This window comes from Triturus cristatus, chromosome 1_2 (genome assembly GCF_964204655.1).
Source record: "Triturus cristatus chromosome 1_2, aTriCri1.1, whole genome shotgun sequence".
NCBI lineage: Eukaryota > Metazoa > Chordata > Amphibia > Caudata > Salamandridae > Triturus > Triturus cristatus.
In genome coordinates, this window is record NC_140580.1 from 754,892,350 (window position 1) to 754,909,075 (window position 16,726).

Consider the following 16,726-nt stretch of genomic DNA (forward strand, 5'->3'; position numbering starts at 1 on the left):
TCTGGTTCCTCGATCTCTTGCTGGACCTGCATCTGGTTCCTGGATCCTTCGCTGGATCTGTGTCTGGTTCCTGGATCCCTCACTGGTGCTGCGTCTGGTTCCTGGATCCCTCGCTGGACCTGCGTCTGGTTCCTGGATCCCTCGATGGACCTGCATCTGGTTCCTGGATCACTCGCTGGACCTGCGTCTGGTTCCTGGATCCCTTGCTAGACCTGCATCTAGTTCCTGGATCCCTCGCTGGACCTGCGTGTGTGGCCTGGAGTGGGATGTGGAGTAGCTGTGGAGTCGATGAGCTGTGGCGGGAGACATTGATGTGCGATGATCACCCGTACCTGGTGGTGAAGTCTGGCAGGTCGCATGGAGACACGTTGCTGACCTGTGTGAAAAGTCCGCCTTGCTAACCGTGGGGCAATCAATGGTAGAGGTGATCCTGCGCTCCAACGTAGTGAGGTCTGCTTCGCATACTATGATCCACCGCTACACCTGGGTGCACGGAGGGGATTACCAATGGTGGGTGCCGTCTCCCTGCATCACAGGACAGATGATGTTGGGCTGGCCGGATGCTCTGGAGGGTGAGGTCCCTGTGCTAAGCCGAACTTGTGTGGTCTGAGCGCAGCAACTACACACCTAAGGGAGCCCTGCTACATCAACTGCATCGGGTGGTCCACCAGTGGACTACGTGGTGACTGCTGTACCCAGCCCAGTGAAAGCACACCTGGCTCAGGCTCCTGTCGGCTGAGTCACAGATTTGGAGAGAGTGCAGTGGATTGCGCCACTAGGAAGGTTGGCAGTCTGATCCTTTGGCTTCTTCCGGGGAGGAATGATCGGATCCAGTTGAGGGCTGTTCCTTGTATGCTGGCGTCATCTAGTCTGGCGACTAGTGTGTGGTGGGAGACGGTGTTGAAGGCCGCTGAAAGGTTGAGTATGATGAGGGCTGCGGAGTGGCCTTGGTCCAGGAGTGTGCGGATGTCGTCTGTGGTGGCGAGTAGGATGTCCTCGTTGCCATGGTTGGTTCGCAATCCGGATTGGGACGGTTCGAGGATGGCGTTGTCATCAATGAATCGTGTCAGTTCCCTGTTGACTGTTCACTCTGCAACTTTGGCCCCGAAGGGGAGGAGCAAGATGGGCCGGTAGTTCTTGAGGTTGGTGGGGGTCAGCTGTGGTCTTTTTGAGAAGGGGCCAGACTTCTGCACGCTTTCATTCATCTGGGTAGGTGTCTGTTATGAAGGTGGTGTTGATGGTGTGTTGCAGTTTATGTGTGATGGCAGTCTCAGCTCTGTAGTAGATGTGGAAGGGCATGGGTTGGTGGGGGCCCACACATGGATGCCTTTCATGGTTGAGGCTGTGTCTTCGGCTGTGACTGGCGTCCAGGTGGAGATGGTGGGCTGGCTGGTGTGTCCGGGACCCGGGGTGTCTGTAGATGAGGGTTCCTCGGAGTGTGGAGTTGTGGCTGGTCTGGATCTGGAAGTGCAAGTGTTCGGCAGAGGGGAAGGTTTCGCTGGAGGTGGTGAGGCAGAGGGTGCTCTTGTGGGTGATGGCAAGGCACCCTCCCGGGTGGTTGGTGCGGTCCTTCCTCTGGATCTTGTATCTATCCGGGATGGCGGTGTTGATGTCGGGGGAGGAGGAGGCGTTGGTCCAGGTCTCCATGAAGAAGGCGATGTCAGGCGAGAGAAAGTCGAGTAGGTTCCAGATGTTTGTGCACGGAGTGCCCATTGAGGAGGATGCATCCTAGGGTGTCGCCAGTGCTGGTGTCGGCTGTGTTGGAGTGCTGGGTGGTGGTTAAGCACCGGCGGCAGTGGAGGCAGGAGAACTGGCCGTGGGTCATGTTTGCCAAGCCTGTTGTCAGTCTCTGACTTTCCTGGGGTTGAGTGCGTGGAGGGTGGCTGTGCTGTAGCAGTGGGTGGCCCGTGATCCAGGCTTCCTGGCGCTGGTTGTGGTTGGGTCGCAGGCGGGCTTGTCTTAGGCATGCCTTCTGCGCACGTGTCCGCTGCGCAATCGCGCTGCCTCCGCCATTAAGTAGGGGAGGGTGGAGGGCCGATCAGCTGGGAGGCGGGAATATGCGAGGACAAGGGTGCGGGGCCGCAGGGGCAGCAGTGACGGGAAGCTGGATGTGAGCGTTCAGAGAAGCCAAAAAAGCGAAGAACAAGGGATAATTAACTGATGTGATCAAGCTATGTATCCTCAGGGGGTGGGCGGGTGGGTAGGACTGCTCCAAACACGGAGCAGGGAATGTGCGGATTGGCATGCACACTCAAGTGCGCAGTGACTGTTTGGTCGGCCCACTCAGGCCGCCCAATGCAGACATGCGCACTTCTCTGTTCGCAATGCAGGCTGCATTACAGCCTGCATGGAGAACATGCCCACCCCTCCGGCCCCAGGCTGCATGACTTGTCCCTTTGCCAATTAACAATCCTACCGCCATATCACAGCATTGTGATTGACTCAGGGGAGGGAGCCTGGCTGCCTACTTCCTTTTCCTGGAAGCAGACGTAGGAGAGCAGGAGCTACGAAGACACAGGACACGGCTTAGAGGTAAGACTTCCCTCAATAAATTTTTAACAACACATGCTCACACACACATCCCCCCGTCCACGCACCATCCAGTGTTCTTTACGGGGTTTACCACCTCACAGCTGTCCAGAGGCACATACGTAGTTGCGATGCATGCCATAACATCGCATTCCATTCCAATACATACTAATACTAGGCACATTGCAACAGTAGAGTAGGTGTTGCATAGCGAATACATGAAGTTCACTGTTTCCACTACAGTGAGTGCAACCCAAAAATAATCTTTGCACAAAAAACCCAACCGTGAACCCTGGAATTCCTTTCTGAACCCCCAAAAGACACCCAAAAGATCACATATGAGACAAATGCACCCCCCACATTTTTCTTTATTTTGGCACAAAACACACCCAAGATTTAGAAATTTGACCCCAAAAAAACACCCAAAAATTGCAAAATATAGCCCAAGAAACACCCCATTTTTAATATTTTACCCCCAAAAAACCAATTTTTCATATTTTACCCCCCAAAAAAACAATTTTCAATATTTCACCCCAAGAAAAAGAAAATTTTTCATGTTTTACCCCATGAAATAGTCCAATTTTAATTTTTTACATCCAAAACCCATACACACCTGAAAAAGTTTAAATTACCCCATTACTGACCTCACAATGCGTTGTAATCAAATGCGATGTTAAGAAACCTATGTTGTCGGAGTTGCGTTGTTAACGATGTACTGCCTGCGTTGTAATGGTCGTCTCCTGTGACAAAGGCAACACACAGGCTACGCCGTTTGCGTCCGTCCGCCCCTGGACCGTGCTCAGCACCAATGAGCATTCCTCTTGGCCACTCCACTGCTACGACGTCAGCACCCTCCTCACCATCAACCCTGGACGCCACCTCGCCTGCCAGGACAAATCTCTGCTTCGTAACGGACATCACCTTCCCCATCACTGACGGATGCAGTATCACCCGCAAGCAGCACCCCGACCATCAAGGAGGAGGCATTGCCATCACCTACAGAGGCACACTCCAACTGACCATGCACTCTAATGTGCCTAGGGTGAACATGGACCACGTCAACTCCCAGATCCGGACCAAGCCCAAGAACATCCTCTGTGGCACCCTCATGTGCAGGCCCCCCGGGCCATGGCACCCCATTCTACAATCCCATTGTAGACATCATTGCACCCCAGGGTCTCCCATCCACCGACGACATCCAACTCGGTGAACTCAAGTTCCACCTGGGCAACCCCAGTGACCAGAGCACCACCCCCTCCTGTCACCGACATCAGACGCAAGCAACAAGTTAGCTCAACAGGTCACATAGCAGGACAGATGGTCAAGCGCGTCACCTCTGCCAGCGGGTACTTCAACTACAGCCACAACACCGGATTCTCCTGGCACTACCATCATTGGTTGAATGACGTCTTCACTATGCCCACCGGATGCCAGCGCTGTCATCGCACCCCGTTGCAGCTGGATCAAGGCCACCGCAGAACATCTGATCAACTGCCTCCGCACCATCACTCCAACAATGCTTCCAAACAATTACACCGCAGCGTGCAACCACCACCGATGGATCTCCAACATTTCCGACATTCGGGCACCCCTCATGAACGGCACTGCATCAGTACCTTCCGCCTGCCTGATAACAGGCGTGAGGGTGAGGCAGTACCATAGGGATAGGCTGGCCCCATGCATTGCTGGAGTTGCGTCATTGTTGTGACACAACTGCAGCAATGCGTGACTTTAGTGCAGACAGATACATCAGGATTCCTGACGTATCTGTCATTACTTGCGTCATGGAGAGTTGTCCAATGGGTACAGCACATCCATGCTGTTGCAAGGAGGGCTTAATGCGAAGTGTTGCTACTCTGTCTTGTCGCAGCACAGGAATGCGCACTAACTCATTGATGGTGCACATTCCTGCACTGTATTTTTGTCGCAGGGCAGTGCTGCAACATTGCTTGCAGCGCTGTCCAGCACCAAAAACATGCATACATGTGGGCCCAAGTCTTGTCCCCATTTGTAAGACCAGCTACGTTTTGGTCTTAAGTTCCTGCAGCTAACGGGCCTTAGCGCGACTTGTTTTATCGCTTCACGGGTCCAGCCAATCCTTGATAATAGGGCGCAGTGGTGTTAGAGTGAGTTTTCCTGAAGTTTTGAGAAGGAACTCCTACCTTGCATGTTGTTAGCGATAAATATCGCTGGAATGCAAGGCAATTAAAAAAATGCCTGCTATCGCCGGAAAGCTGTCGCTAACGCCTGTTAGCGACAGCTTGATAATAGGGTGTTAAAAAAACTGCGTCAACGGCCTGAAAGTTCCGCTAACGCGGCGAAAAATGGCTTGATAATATGTCCCTCAGTCTTATTATAAAGTCGTCAGAACCTGACTATTATAAGTTATTGCAATCAAGTTCTGACATCATTCTGCCTGCTGTCAGAGCCAATAGCCGAGCTGAAAGGCAGGTCAGGTCACAGAGCAACTGTTTAAAACAATGAATAATGAAACATTGCTTTTCTTTCTTCTACTCCTTTTAATTAATAGCTTTAATGACAAGCAGAGAGAATATGTTTATTTTTTGCACTCCTTAGATAGAGAAAAACTAGAGCCTTTCGGGATGTTTCTACACATTCTGAGCTACTGCAGCTTTTTTTTTAACTGACTTGTATTGTACTGTTTCTAATATCCGTTTACAGCAAATATCTAACAAGTTCTTGATGTGTTTAACCTTTGGTGCGGGGGTCAGCCATTGGCCAACACTGGGCAGGCACTTAAAGGCCTCTCTGGTGCTCAGTACCAGAGAAAGTTCTTTCTTTTTGTTTTTTATCAGGCAGCTTGGGAAGAGCTTCCAGAGCAGTTTGATCCTTTTTAGGTTTCACCTGCACAGAGAAATCAATTGTTCTTAGTATAAACTTAAAAGGGACTTACATCCCGTCTCCTCTCTTTCCTGGCTTCTCATTGGTTCCTGTGCGTGACACTTTCCTTTCCTCCAATTCTATTGGTTGTAGCATATTTTCCTGCATTTACCAATGCTTGTTCCTCGCCTGCTTCTTTTATCAGTTCACCGCCACTGAAATACTGTTAACATCTGCTTTGGTTAAACTATATTTTCATAAAGCTCTGCCTTTTCCTATTGCAGCATATTTATTTAAAAATGTATCATGCGGCGAGATTACGTGATTTGCATTGGATCACAGGATGTTGCGCAGCGCCACCAAGACTCGACCCGTGATCCCCAGCTCTCGAGTCGGCAGCTCTGGCCACTGTGCCTCATCATCTCCACTCTTGTTTTATCGGTCTGGGAGCTCTTGCCTTCTCCCGGACGATGATTGACAAAAACAGCTCTTTATTCATCACATTGGCAAAATCGATGCATTACCAATGCTTGTTTTTTTTTTACTACAATGTTGATCGGCGCGCTGACGTCATTACAGTAAAAGTGAAAGAACAGCAAGCTGATGGACTCCTTTTACTTTCACTAAATCAGTGCTTGGGGGCTATCTCAGTCCGAGCCCTTTTTCTAAGAGTACGGTATCATTGGAAAGGGGGATAATCTCCCCTTTCCATAGGTACCTCTGCCCAGTGGATCCCTGCTTGGGGATTGCCACTAGAGATCGACCTCCAAGCAGGAATCCACCCACCCCTAATAAAAGAGTGAACAGTCTTTCTGCCCCGGCAGATCAGGCAATTTCTACTGATATGCCACACCAAGGCCCAGAGAGCCCACTAGGCACCAGGGTTTAAAAATAAATTAGAGGGGTGGAGGCCTCCCAGAAGAGGCATGGCCATGCCCACACCCTAATAAAAGGTTAAAAGGTATTTCTTCACCCACTGGGAGGCAGATGGGGGTAATTACTTCTAATCTGCCACCCCGGGGAGGCAGAAAGCCCACTAGATACCGTTTTTTCTTTTCTTTTTTTTTAAATATAGTACTGAATCTACCCTGTCAGAGACCCAGAGGGCAGAGGAGAGTGTTCCCAGTGGCTGGGGCTGGTAAAGAGGAGCATGAAGCGCCCCATAATGCCTCGCCAGGCATTTGGAAATCTGCCATTTTGGTGCTTTGTGGCCCCCAGAGGAGGGGGGTCACCCTCACGTGTGAAAAGGGGTGCAGGGGAGCTGCAGGACCACCGCAGTCTCCCCCAGCATAAAGAAGAACAGTCCACCCCTAAGTTTCACGGGGCATCTGAAAGAATAACCCCTCAAGGGCTCAGCCAGCCTTTAACACCTTCTAGACTGGAACTTATGTTCTACAGCAGAGGGTGTACTATGAAGTGCATCATGGAGTGAAGGGCTGAGTTGGGGATGTCTGGAGAAGGGCATCCCCTGGAGGTGAAGTGGTGTAATTGCACCGAAATGCATTTACCATTGGTTATTTCTTTTTAGGTGGACTGAAAGTCACATGTGTAAAGTGAAGTACCTGTGTAAGGTGATGTTAAGCTAAATGGAGATATGTTGCTGGACCTTCCTGCTAGGTGTCTGGCTGTATTTACGTAATCCCATGCTTTTACCTGTGATTCCTTTTAAAGTGAAGAGGCGCACTGCAGGAGAAGTGTAGTTGCCAGGAGTACTTCTTTTGAAGGGACTGTAAGTCACATGTGTAAGGAGATGTCATAAGCCAAGTGGGGCTATGTTGCCAGACAGTCATGCTAGGGTGTCTGGCTTTATATGCGCAATCCTGTGATTTCATCTGTGATGCCCTTAGGGGCTGTAATTGCAATGCATTCAAATGATCAACCAAGGTGATGAGTACTGTAATTCTAAAGTGTGCGTAAACATGGATTTTTGCTGCTGCGCTTAGGTGAAGACCCCAGACTGCTAGCCCTTAAGATACAGAGGTGCATACTTTATGGTCAGTAGGAGATGCTCAGTCAGGGTCATGTGTCACCAAGGAAGGTTTACCCCTTTTTAATGCTTGTTGAGGTAATGGGGTGGGTTGCCACTGGGATGGTGCCAGTGCGCAGGGCCCTCGCTCCAGGTTATGTTCAACTAACTGCATTGGGGGAAAGTTGATGTGCATACATGGGAGTGGTGGTACTAGACCCCACCCTCCCTGCGGGAGGGGTGGAGATGTTATGCAATGTCACAAAGTAATTCCAACAGCTTATGTATATTTGTAAACTGGTGCATAGTATTGAGTGGTGTGTGTGTTTAATAAATGTACTCTTACTTTTATAAAGCAAAGTGCAGACTTGACAATCAATTATTGAGTGTTATTTTTGTGCACCTGCAAATGGCGATTACTAGCCCACACCACCTCCCTTGAATAAGCCTCAGACTGCTCTGCAACGCTACCCTCTGAGAGTCAGGCACTACAATTGGGTGTTTGGTTCCCAGTGAAGGACAAATGTAGTCAGGTTATTTGTGCAGGCCTCACAGATGCTGCCTCGTTTACCAACATTGGTGTCTAGCGGCGGGAAACATAGTATCCCATTCTGGTGTGCATTTATAGCATTTGATAAGTCCAGTTTTGCCACACATTACCTATGCAGCAATGAGCAAATGGAAGAGCGCAAGGCTCTGAGAAGGGTTCAAAGATTTGGTTATATGAACTAAAGGTATGGGAAAGGAAAGCCCCGCGCCCATATGTGTCATGTGAAGTTATTATGGTTTAAATGTAAGCTGTATTGATATGACCGCGCTATGTTGATTATAATGTGCTAGCGGGATGGTGCTTTCCAGGAAATTATTGCATACAAATGTTCTAAGCCATATTGTACACCTTTGAACACTAACCCTAACACTAAATACACCACACCTGCACGAGGAGGGTGTCTCCTCAAGAGATAGGGACAGCAACTGATACCTACATCACAGATGGGGGTGTAGGGGTGGATTGACCTTCAAGGGGGACAGGGGAAGTAGGGGTCCTGGGAGGTTCCCGCGCTTTTTAAGGGCAGGGAGGGTTTCCACAGGAGGGGCCCCAGATATCCTTCCCCCACTGGAAGTTTCTTGCTAATGGCACAGGCCAAAACCACTGGAAGGGTGGGGCAGGAGGTTTCTTTACCCCGTGTAGTAGCGCCCCAGGGGTTCCCATGGTGGGGCACCCCAAGAAACTTTTCCCACTGTGGGAGGAGGGTGTGGTAGAGTTGAGTGTCCGGCAGGTCCCCCAGGTTAACTGACGGGGAGGTGAGCAACCCAGTGGTGGCCGCTGGTAGTGGGTGGCCCCCAAGGAGGGTAGTTCTTTAGTGATGGTGTATGGTGGTAGCCCCTAGGTACCCTAGGTGGGCTAGGTAACTGACCCAGTGGAGATCTTAGTGGGGGCGATGTGCTCCCTAGTTCCACGTGGAGGGTTAGTGGTGGACCCTGAGGTGTCAGGGTTGGGTGGCTGGTGACCAGTCAGGTAGGCCCTGTGGGTCTTGAACCCCAGGACCAGGAGCATGGGGGTGATCCCCTAGCTCGAGGCAGGAGGTGGACTTCTGCCAGGTAGTACCACCCTGAACACAGGTGGGGCCTATCTTAAGTGAAGGGACCCTGTGTTTCGCGAAGGGGTGGTGCAGGCCTAGCCGGGATCTTTAGGGTCCCGGGCGGGAGGGGTGGATATGTTATGCAATGTCACAAAGTAATTCCAACAGCTTATGTATATTTGTAAATTGGTGCATAGTATTGAGTGGTGTGTGTGTTTAATAAATGTACTCTTACTTTTATAAAGCAAAGTGCAGACTGGACAATCAATTATTGAGTGTTATTTTTGTGCACCTGCAAATGGCGATTACTAGCCCACACCACCTCCCTTGAGTAAGCCTCAGACTGCTCTGCAACGCTACCCTCTGAGAGTCAGGCACTACAATTGGGTGTTTGGTTCCCAGTGAAGGACAAATGTAGTCATGTTATTTGTGCAGGCCTCACAGATGCTGCCTCGTTTTCCAACAGTCACCATCCATGGAAACCTACTAACCACAGACATTTTTAAAAAGCGGACAGCCGGGGGATTCAAGGGTGGTGTTCCTTGTGTGAATCCAATTAGGGTTTTGGAAAATGACCTTCAAACCTCAAAGTTTGCCTGAAATCACACGTTTTCCTTAAATTTCTGTGATGGAAATTTCTGGAATCTTCAGAAATCCACAAAATTCCTACAACCCAGCATTGCCCCACTTGTGCCTATAAAATCGATGTGCCAGTTTTGTGGTTGGACCTACTGCCAGCGTTAGGAACGTATCAAATCTAGGTCAATGGCAGTCCCCAGTCAAGGGCTCCCATTGACCTTGGTTTGATCGATTTCTGTCATGGGCACTAGGCCCAGCCTCAGAAGTGGTGCAGCGTTTTTATCGGCACAAGGGGGGTAATGCTAGGTAGTAGGAATTTTGTGGATTCCTGTGGGTTCCAGAAGTTTCCATCACAGAAATGTAAGGAAAATGTGTGATTTCTGGTAACGTTTGAGGGTTGTTGGGAATTTAATGTAAAAAAAACCTTATGGGATCCACACAGGTAACCCTATCCTGAATATCCCTAGGTGTCTAGTTTTAACAAATGTGCTGGTTTACTATGTTTCCCTCGGTGCCAGCTGAGCTAGGACTCAAAGTACACCGTTACCTACTTTTGCAAAAATCTGGTCCATTTTTTAATGGAAAGATGTGATGCAGCCATGTTGCGTTTTGGGCTGTTTTCTGTCACAGACACTAGGCCTACCCACACAAGTGAGGTACCATTTTTATTGGTAAACTTAGGGGAATGCTGGGTGGGACAAAATGTGTGGCTCCATGCAGATTTCTGAACTTTCTATCACAGATAAGTGAGGAAAATGTGTGTTTTAGTCAAAGCTTGAGCTTTGCAAGGGATTTTAGGTAAAACAACCTAGTGAGAGCCATGCAGGTCACCCCATCCTGGACTTTACTAGATGTCTACCTTTAAAAATTGGGCCATTACAAAAATGGGGTAACCCAAAAGTCAAGGACCTGGGTATAGACTTAATACAAAAGACAATGGTCCCAAACCAATTATTCACAGAAAGTAACAATCCTCTTGAATTATATCGTTCTACTAAGTGGAGCTAGAAATTATTTAGAGTAGCTCATAGTAATCAATACATTATTACAACATGAAAACAGCAGCAACATCCGATTTTTGAATCACCATACATTTATTTGCGCAATTTCATAATGATTAACACATGGTTGCTCCAGAGGGAACGTGCATGGGGCAAGGGTGCTAAAGAGTGAGTAAGTGAGAAGGGAATGATATGAGACACAGTAAGATACACATTCGTGAACTTTGTAGAAGGAACGGTTGTCAATCACCGTTCAAACAAGCCTGGTCATGTTTGCGATATCACAAGAACAATTATATAATTTGCAAGCGGAATCTTATTCCTGATGTAGCACGTGAGGGGGTTGCGTGTCCCAGGCTTTTCAAAGAAGAGGGGGGCGTCGACGTTTTGACCCGTCTAATTGGCACAGAGGAATTTTGAGGCCTTGGCCGTGCGGGTCTTCATCAGGACAAGGAAGGGTGGTGCAACCTGAAGGAGTCTAAAATCAAAAGGGAGGATGTGATCAGGATGTTGCTCAATTAGATAATCCCATGACTAACACCAACATGCAAGGTGTTGGCTTACCTGGTATATATCCAGGCGTCCCGTTCCTAATAGTAACGTGTAGGGGTCAGTTCCACTTCGTGTGGCAATATGCGGTATGTCAATTGGCACATGGAGACCATACGTGTGTCTCACGTGATTTCTCAAACTGTCAAACTAAAATGAATAAGATTAGCGGAGTTAAGAATTCCTATTAACCTTCCGCCTCAATATTGCGCACATTAAATTAAGCACAAGGTGTAGATTGAAAAAGGGTAACTGCGGCCATTTGGATCGGTCATTTCCGCAGTGCTAAAATAAATTAAAACGGAGACCATCTATTTGTCTCGCGGGCAATCTAAGTTCGCCGAACTGCAAGAGAACAAATTGAGGGAGCATAAATACGGGGATTACCATGTAACCAGCCATTAAAGTTAACGTGTAGGAAAGGCCTCGTGAAGAGATTACCTGCAGTCGTATTGTTCCACAGTGAATGTCGCGTTTCCTGGTTTGTGGCGGGTGCGCGTTCACCGCGGGTCTATAAAAAACCAACGAGGCAGCTGTCAACGTGGTGACGGTGCGTCGGTGATTGTCAGAGTAGAAAGACTCACCGGGGCAACGTTTATTATTCCATGTTTACAAATAAAGACACCAATCATATATGAAAACAAAGAGTGCAACCTAACATTCGTAAGGGATCGTGTGACTGATCCGTGATCCATAATCATTTGCAAATAAAACGTCAGGCAGGAATTTTCACTTATTTGTATACATTCATACAATGGATAATTAAGATAGAACGTAAATCAAAAGACACAATTATATACAATAAAAACAAACAATTACAGGGCAAACAGGAATTTTCACTTATTTGTGTACATTCATGCAATGGATAATTAAGATAGAGAGTAGATCAAAATACACAATTGTATACAATAAAAACAGACAATTACAGGGCTTCAATAGATGTGCAAAACACATGTCCTATCTCATACCATGGACAATATGTTACATGGATAAAACTCGGCATCAATGACTAATCCAAGTTCAATTATCATGTTGTATATACCCATACAGTGGATAGTTAAGGATGGAGAGTTACAGACATGATTAACCACTCATCAAAGTCACATTTGTATACAAAAAGACATACATACAGACAATTCCAATGCTCCATTAGATGTAGGTACCTTAGCCATGTCCTGTCGTGAAATGAGGACACCGCATAATTAAGAGATTAAAGGGGTACAGAAATTAACGTGTCCACATGTGACGTGGTAACAGGAAACAACTTGAGAAGGGCAAAAGTGCCAGACCCAATGTGTCACACATTGCTCATAATGGAAATCTGCCTATTGATTTCCTCGAATTCGTTCAATCCTCTGTTGATTGTATTTTAAGCATATATCCAGCTGCATTCACGTTTATTTAATACAACGCTGAAATCACCACCCCTGGGATTGGGCTTGATCTTTTCAATGACCTTAGGCTTTCTGCAGTGTGTTCAAAGCTCGTGAAGTGATCTACCAGGGGTGCTCCAGGTGTCTTACAGCGTATCCGACTGCAATGTTGAAGAATTCTATATTTGACTTTCTGAATCGTCTGCCCCACATACATAAGATCACATGGGCAGATGATCGCATAGATAACTCCTGAGGTGTTACAGTTGCTAAAGTCCTTCAATGTATGTGTCTGATTATTGTGTGAAAAGTCATTAATCTCTTTGGTCAAGGGGCAAGCTTTACAAGATCCACATTTATGGTGTCCCGTGACCGCAGGAAAACCCCATAAAGTGGTCTGGCCCGTACTCCGAGAGATGGGTAATAGAGATCTGACCAGATGATCTCTTATATTTTTACCTTTCCTGAAGGCATGTAGGGGAGTTGGTATGTTCCCCAATTCATCCGATACTAGGTGCCAGTGTTGGTTAATTGCCTTTTTGATGGCATTACTCTTAGTGCTAAAAGTAGTGACACAGACCAGACGTTCATCCTTGGTGTTAGTCTTCAATTTAGGGGTTAGGAGGAATTCCCTATGATTGTGCCATGCTCGTTTGCGTGCTTTCTTTAATAGTCTAATGGGATAGCCACGATCCAGTAAGCGGGCTACAAGTCCCGCAGATTCATCAAAGTAATCCTCCTTTTTGGAACAATTCCTTCGTACCCTAAGGAATTGTCCAAAAGGTAAATTATCCCTAAGGTTACGAGGATGGTGGCTAGAGTTGCATAGGAGAGTGTTCCTTTCGCTGCTCTTCCTGTATAGGCTGGTGTGTAATATGCCAGATTCTGCTTTTATAAGAATGTTAAGGAAGTTGATAATTTCTCTGTTGGAATCAATGGTGAATTGTATATCCATGGAACATGTATTAAGCCAAAGGTGGAATTTTTGGAGTTCTTCCTGTCCTCCTCGCCAAATGATAAGCACGTCATCAATATAACGGTGCCAAAGTTCTATACCAGCCCTGTATGGATTCAATTCACTGAGAATGTACTGTTGTTCATAGTCATTCATGTATATAATAGCCAGGTTTGGGGCAAAGCTGGCCCCCATCGCTACGCCTTTGGTTTGTACAAAGAATTGTCCCTGAAAAATGAAATAGTTTCCAGTCATGGCAATTTCAAGTAATTTAATGATAAATTCAGTGGGAACTGGATGTGGCGCAGGTCTAGTGTTAAGTGCAAGTTTCATACAACTGAGTGCTAGATGTTGAGGAATGTTAGTATACAGGGCAGTTATGTCCATTGTCGCAAGTAAATGGGTATTAGGGTCAAAAAGATAGCCATCCACTAGTTGTATAGTCTGCATTGTGTCTCTTAAATAGGTAGGGGTATTCTCTGCTAAGGGTTTAAGAAATACATTAATGTATTTACACAGAGGTGCCAGGATAGACCCAGAACCGGAGACTATCGGTCTCCCAGGAGGGTCTTGCATACGTTTATGTATTTTGGGGAGGGTGTAGATTGTGGGTAGCCTGGGATATTTATTATTCAGATATTCATACTCCAATTTGTTCAAGTAACCTTCTCCCAAGGCCTCTCTGGTCACATCGTTTATAGTCTTACTCAAATCATGTGTAGGGTCTTTATTAAGTTTGGAGTAATTACCTTCCACAGTTAGCTGTGAGAGGATCTCTTTCCTGTAATCCTCTGTGTTCTGTAACACAATGGCACCACCCTTGTCCGCGGGTTTAATCACTATGTTGGCGTTCCCTCCCAAGGATTCTAAAGCCTCGCGTTCCTGTTTGGTTACATTGTATTTGACATATTGTCGTTTAGACAATATATTATCAATGTCCCTCATGACCACTTGCTCATACGCCAACAGTTTATGTGGTATTTGATGTACTGGGGGGTTAAACTTTAGACGGTGGTCTAAGGCCACTGCCTGAGAATACCGGGTTATAGGGAGTCTTAAGGAAGTACTGTTTTAGACTAATTTTCCGGTAAAAATGATGCAACTCAAGTTTCAGGTTGAAGTTGTTAGGCATGCAAGTTGGGACAAAGGAAAGACCCTTCTCAAGGATCCCTTGTTCGTCGGGTGTAAGTAATATGATCAGATAGGTTTACTATGGGGTTATCAGGTTTATGTACTACCATCTGTAGTGTTGTCGGCGTGTCTGTATTTCCCCATGTGACTCTTGTTGGAAGTGTGTCTGTTTCTTTGGTTGGCCTCTCCCTTGGTTCCACATTTGTCCTCTGGCTCCCCTGGGTCTGCCCCAGGGGCGTCCCCGCCCTCGTTGAACCCACCATGGTTCCTCTGCTAAAAAAGTCTGTTGATTTGAGTAGTTGGGTCCAGTCGTAGAGGCCCCTCCACTAGGACCTGGACGTTCTATATCACTATCGGAACTGCTTCCCAGTGATGAACCCGAGAAGGTGGTATATCTCCTAAAACCACTCCTCCGTCTACTTGAAAAGATACCCTGTTGTTCCCTTACGTAATACCCCTCTTGGAGATATGGGTAGGTTACCTTCTTGTCATAGAATTTGATGTCCCTGGCCACTTTGTCTAGTTTAGTTGTCTGTGTGTATATATCAAACTCCTGGATGGTCCTCTCTAGTCTTTCTAAGGCTTCTTTCGCATTGAGTAATGACCTGTCTTCGATGATTTCTTTTTTTAGGTCAAGGATCTCCTTGGTCAAACGTACTACCTCTTCTACTGCAGTTTCAATCCCCTGCACCATCCAGTGCCTGGAGCAGTTGTTGGATACAAAACTGAAATTTTCTTTAAATTTGGGGTTATCAAGGAAGATTGCTGGTTCAAAAATTGACAGCTTTGCTAGGTTTCCTGAGGCTCCAGCTGAGTTAGGGCGCAAAATCCCCAGCTAGCCACTTTCAAAAAAACGGGTTGGTTTTGAGTGGAAAAATGTGATGTATCCATGTTGCGTTTTGGGCCCTTTCCTGTCATGACACAAAGCCTACCCACACAAATGAGGTACCATTTTTATCAAAAGACTTGGAGGAATGCTGGGTGGATGGTAGTTTTTGGCTCCCCACAGATTTTAAAACTTTCCTTCACACAAATGTGAGGAAATGTGTTTTTTTGTCAACATTTGACTTTTGCAAGGGATTCTGGGAAAAACAACTCTGGAGTTCCAGACTCCTATAAAGGAACTCGCCCTTCAACACATTCCTCTATAGGGTTATGAAACTCCTCGGTGACTTGCAATATCCTTTTAATGTATGGCTGGGGTATATATTAGAGGTTGTTTAGTATACAACACTTCATGCTGCACCTGTGCCACTTCTAAGCTCTGAAAGTAACAGGTATTACTATACTACCCAATGTATAGTGCTCAAATTATTAAATACTGGTGATAAGTGAGTTTGGCTGGATTTAGGAATTAAATATACATTGAATTTTTTTATAGGTACTATTTACGTACAATGGAAATTTGTCTTAGTCCATTTTTTGGAGTCTGTTTTTGAAAAGGATGTTTTTGTAATCTATGTTTTCACATTCCTCTTTTCCCCTTGCTATCTGTTGAAGCACATACTCTGTACTCCCTTGCCGTACAGCACTCCATGATTTTGCAGATATGTTGTCCTTAGTAAGTACCCTCACATACTTATTCATCAGTGTGACATGATATAACAGTTATGACATTCAAGCAGAGTCTCGCTGACTTACAGTTGCAAACTGCAAAGAACATCTACTATCAAGAGAATATGAAAAGGATACTCAAATCAGGAATTTGAGGTTTCTAGTATTCTATAGCAACTGGGAAGTGTGTAGGAATGGCCTAAAGAGAAATTTAATATTTCTCGACTTGTAGTGTTTCCGAAAGCACTATAATACTTGCAGAGGTATCTGCCACACCTGAGATTGACCCTGAAATACCCTTTCAAGCATCTAACACCAGCCTTCCTTGTTATTTCGTTATTAAACTATCTTTATTGGCATTTATATTTGAAACATCATATAGTAGAGAAAATGCAACAAAAGGTATCATCCAAGAGTGAGTACTCAAACATGGCCCATCTTGTACAGTGGACAGTATCCTACAAGCAGATCATATTATGTAAACAGAGAAATGTGGCACGTGAGACAGTTAGGATAAACCCATGGTCACATACTGCATCTAATCCTCTAGAAATGCAGTCAAATTGCCTGTTAGAAAATGAGAACAAACCAACAACCAACAAAACCCTTTGGCTAATGATGCTCAGAGGCCAGGAGTTCATGAGCTACAGGGGATTTTTCAGGAG

General features: G+C 46.5%; 1 protein-coding gene across 4 annotated transcripts in view; it reads right to left on the bottom strand.

The window, feature by feature from the left end:
• Positions 1–10,605: 10,605 nt before the first annotated feature.
• Positions 10,606–16,726, bottom strand: part of LOC146867949 (uncharacterized) — a 507,623-nt gene continuing 501,502 nt past the window's right edge. For all 4 annotated transcript variants that reach the window (XR_014962395.1, XR_014962390.1, XM_085608692.1 and 1 more), the window contains 3 exons: positions 11,490–11,559; positions 11,064–11,198; positions 10,606–10,977 (listed from right to left, as the gene is read on the bottom strand). Coding sequence is in view for 2 of the 4 variants with exons in the window: in XM_085608692.1 (XP_085464818.1) it covers positions 10,861–10,977; positions 11,064–11,198; positions 11,490–11,559 (322 nt within the window). In the remaining 2 variants the exon portion in view is untranslated. The remainder of the gene's footprint in view (positions 10,978–11,063; positions 11,199–11,489; positions 11,560–16,726) is intronic.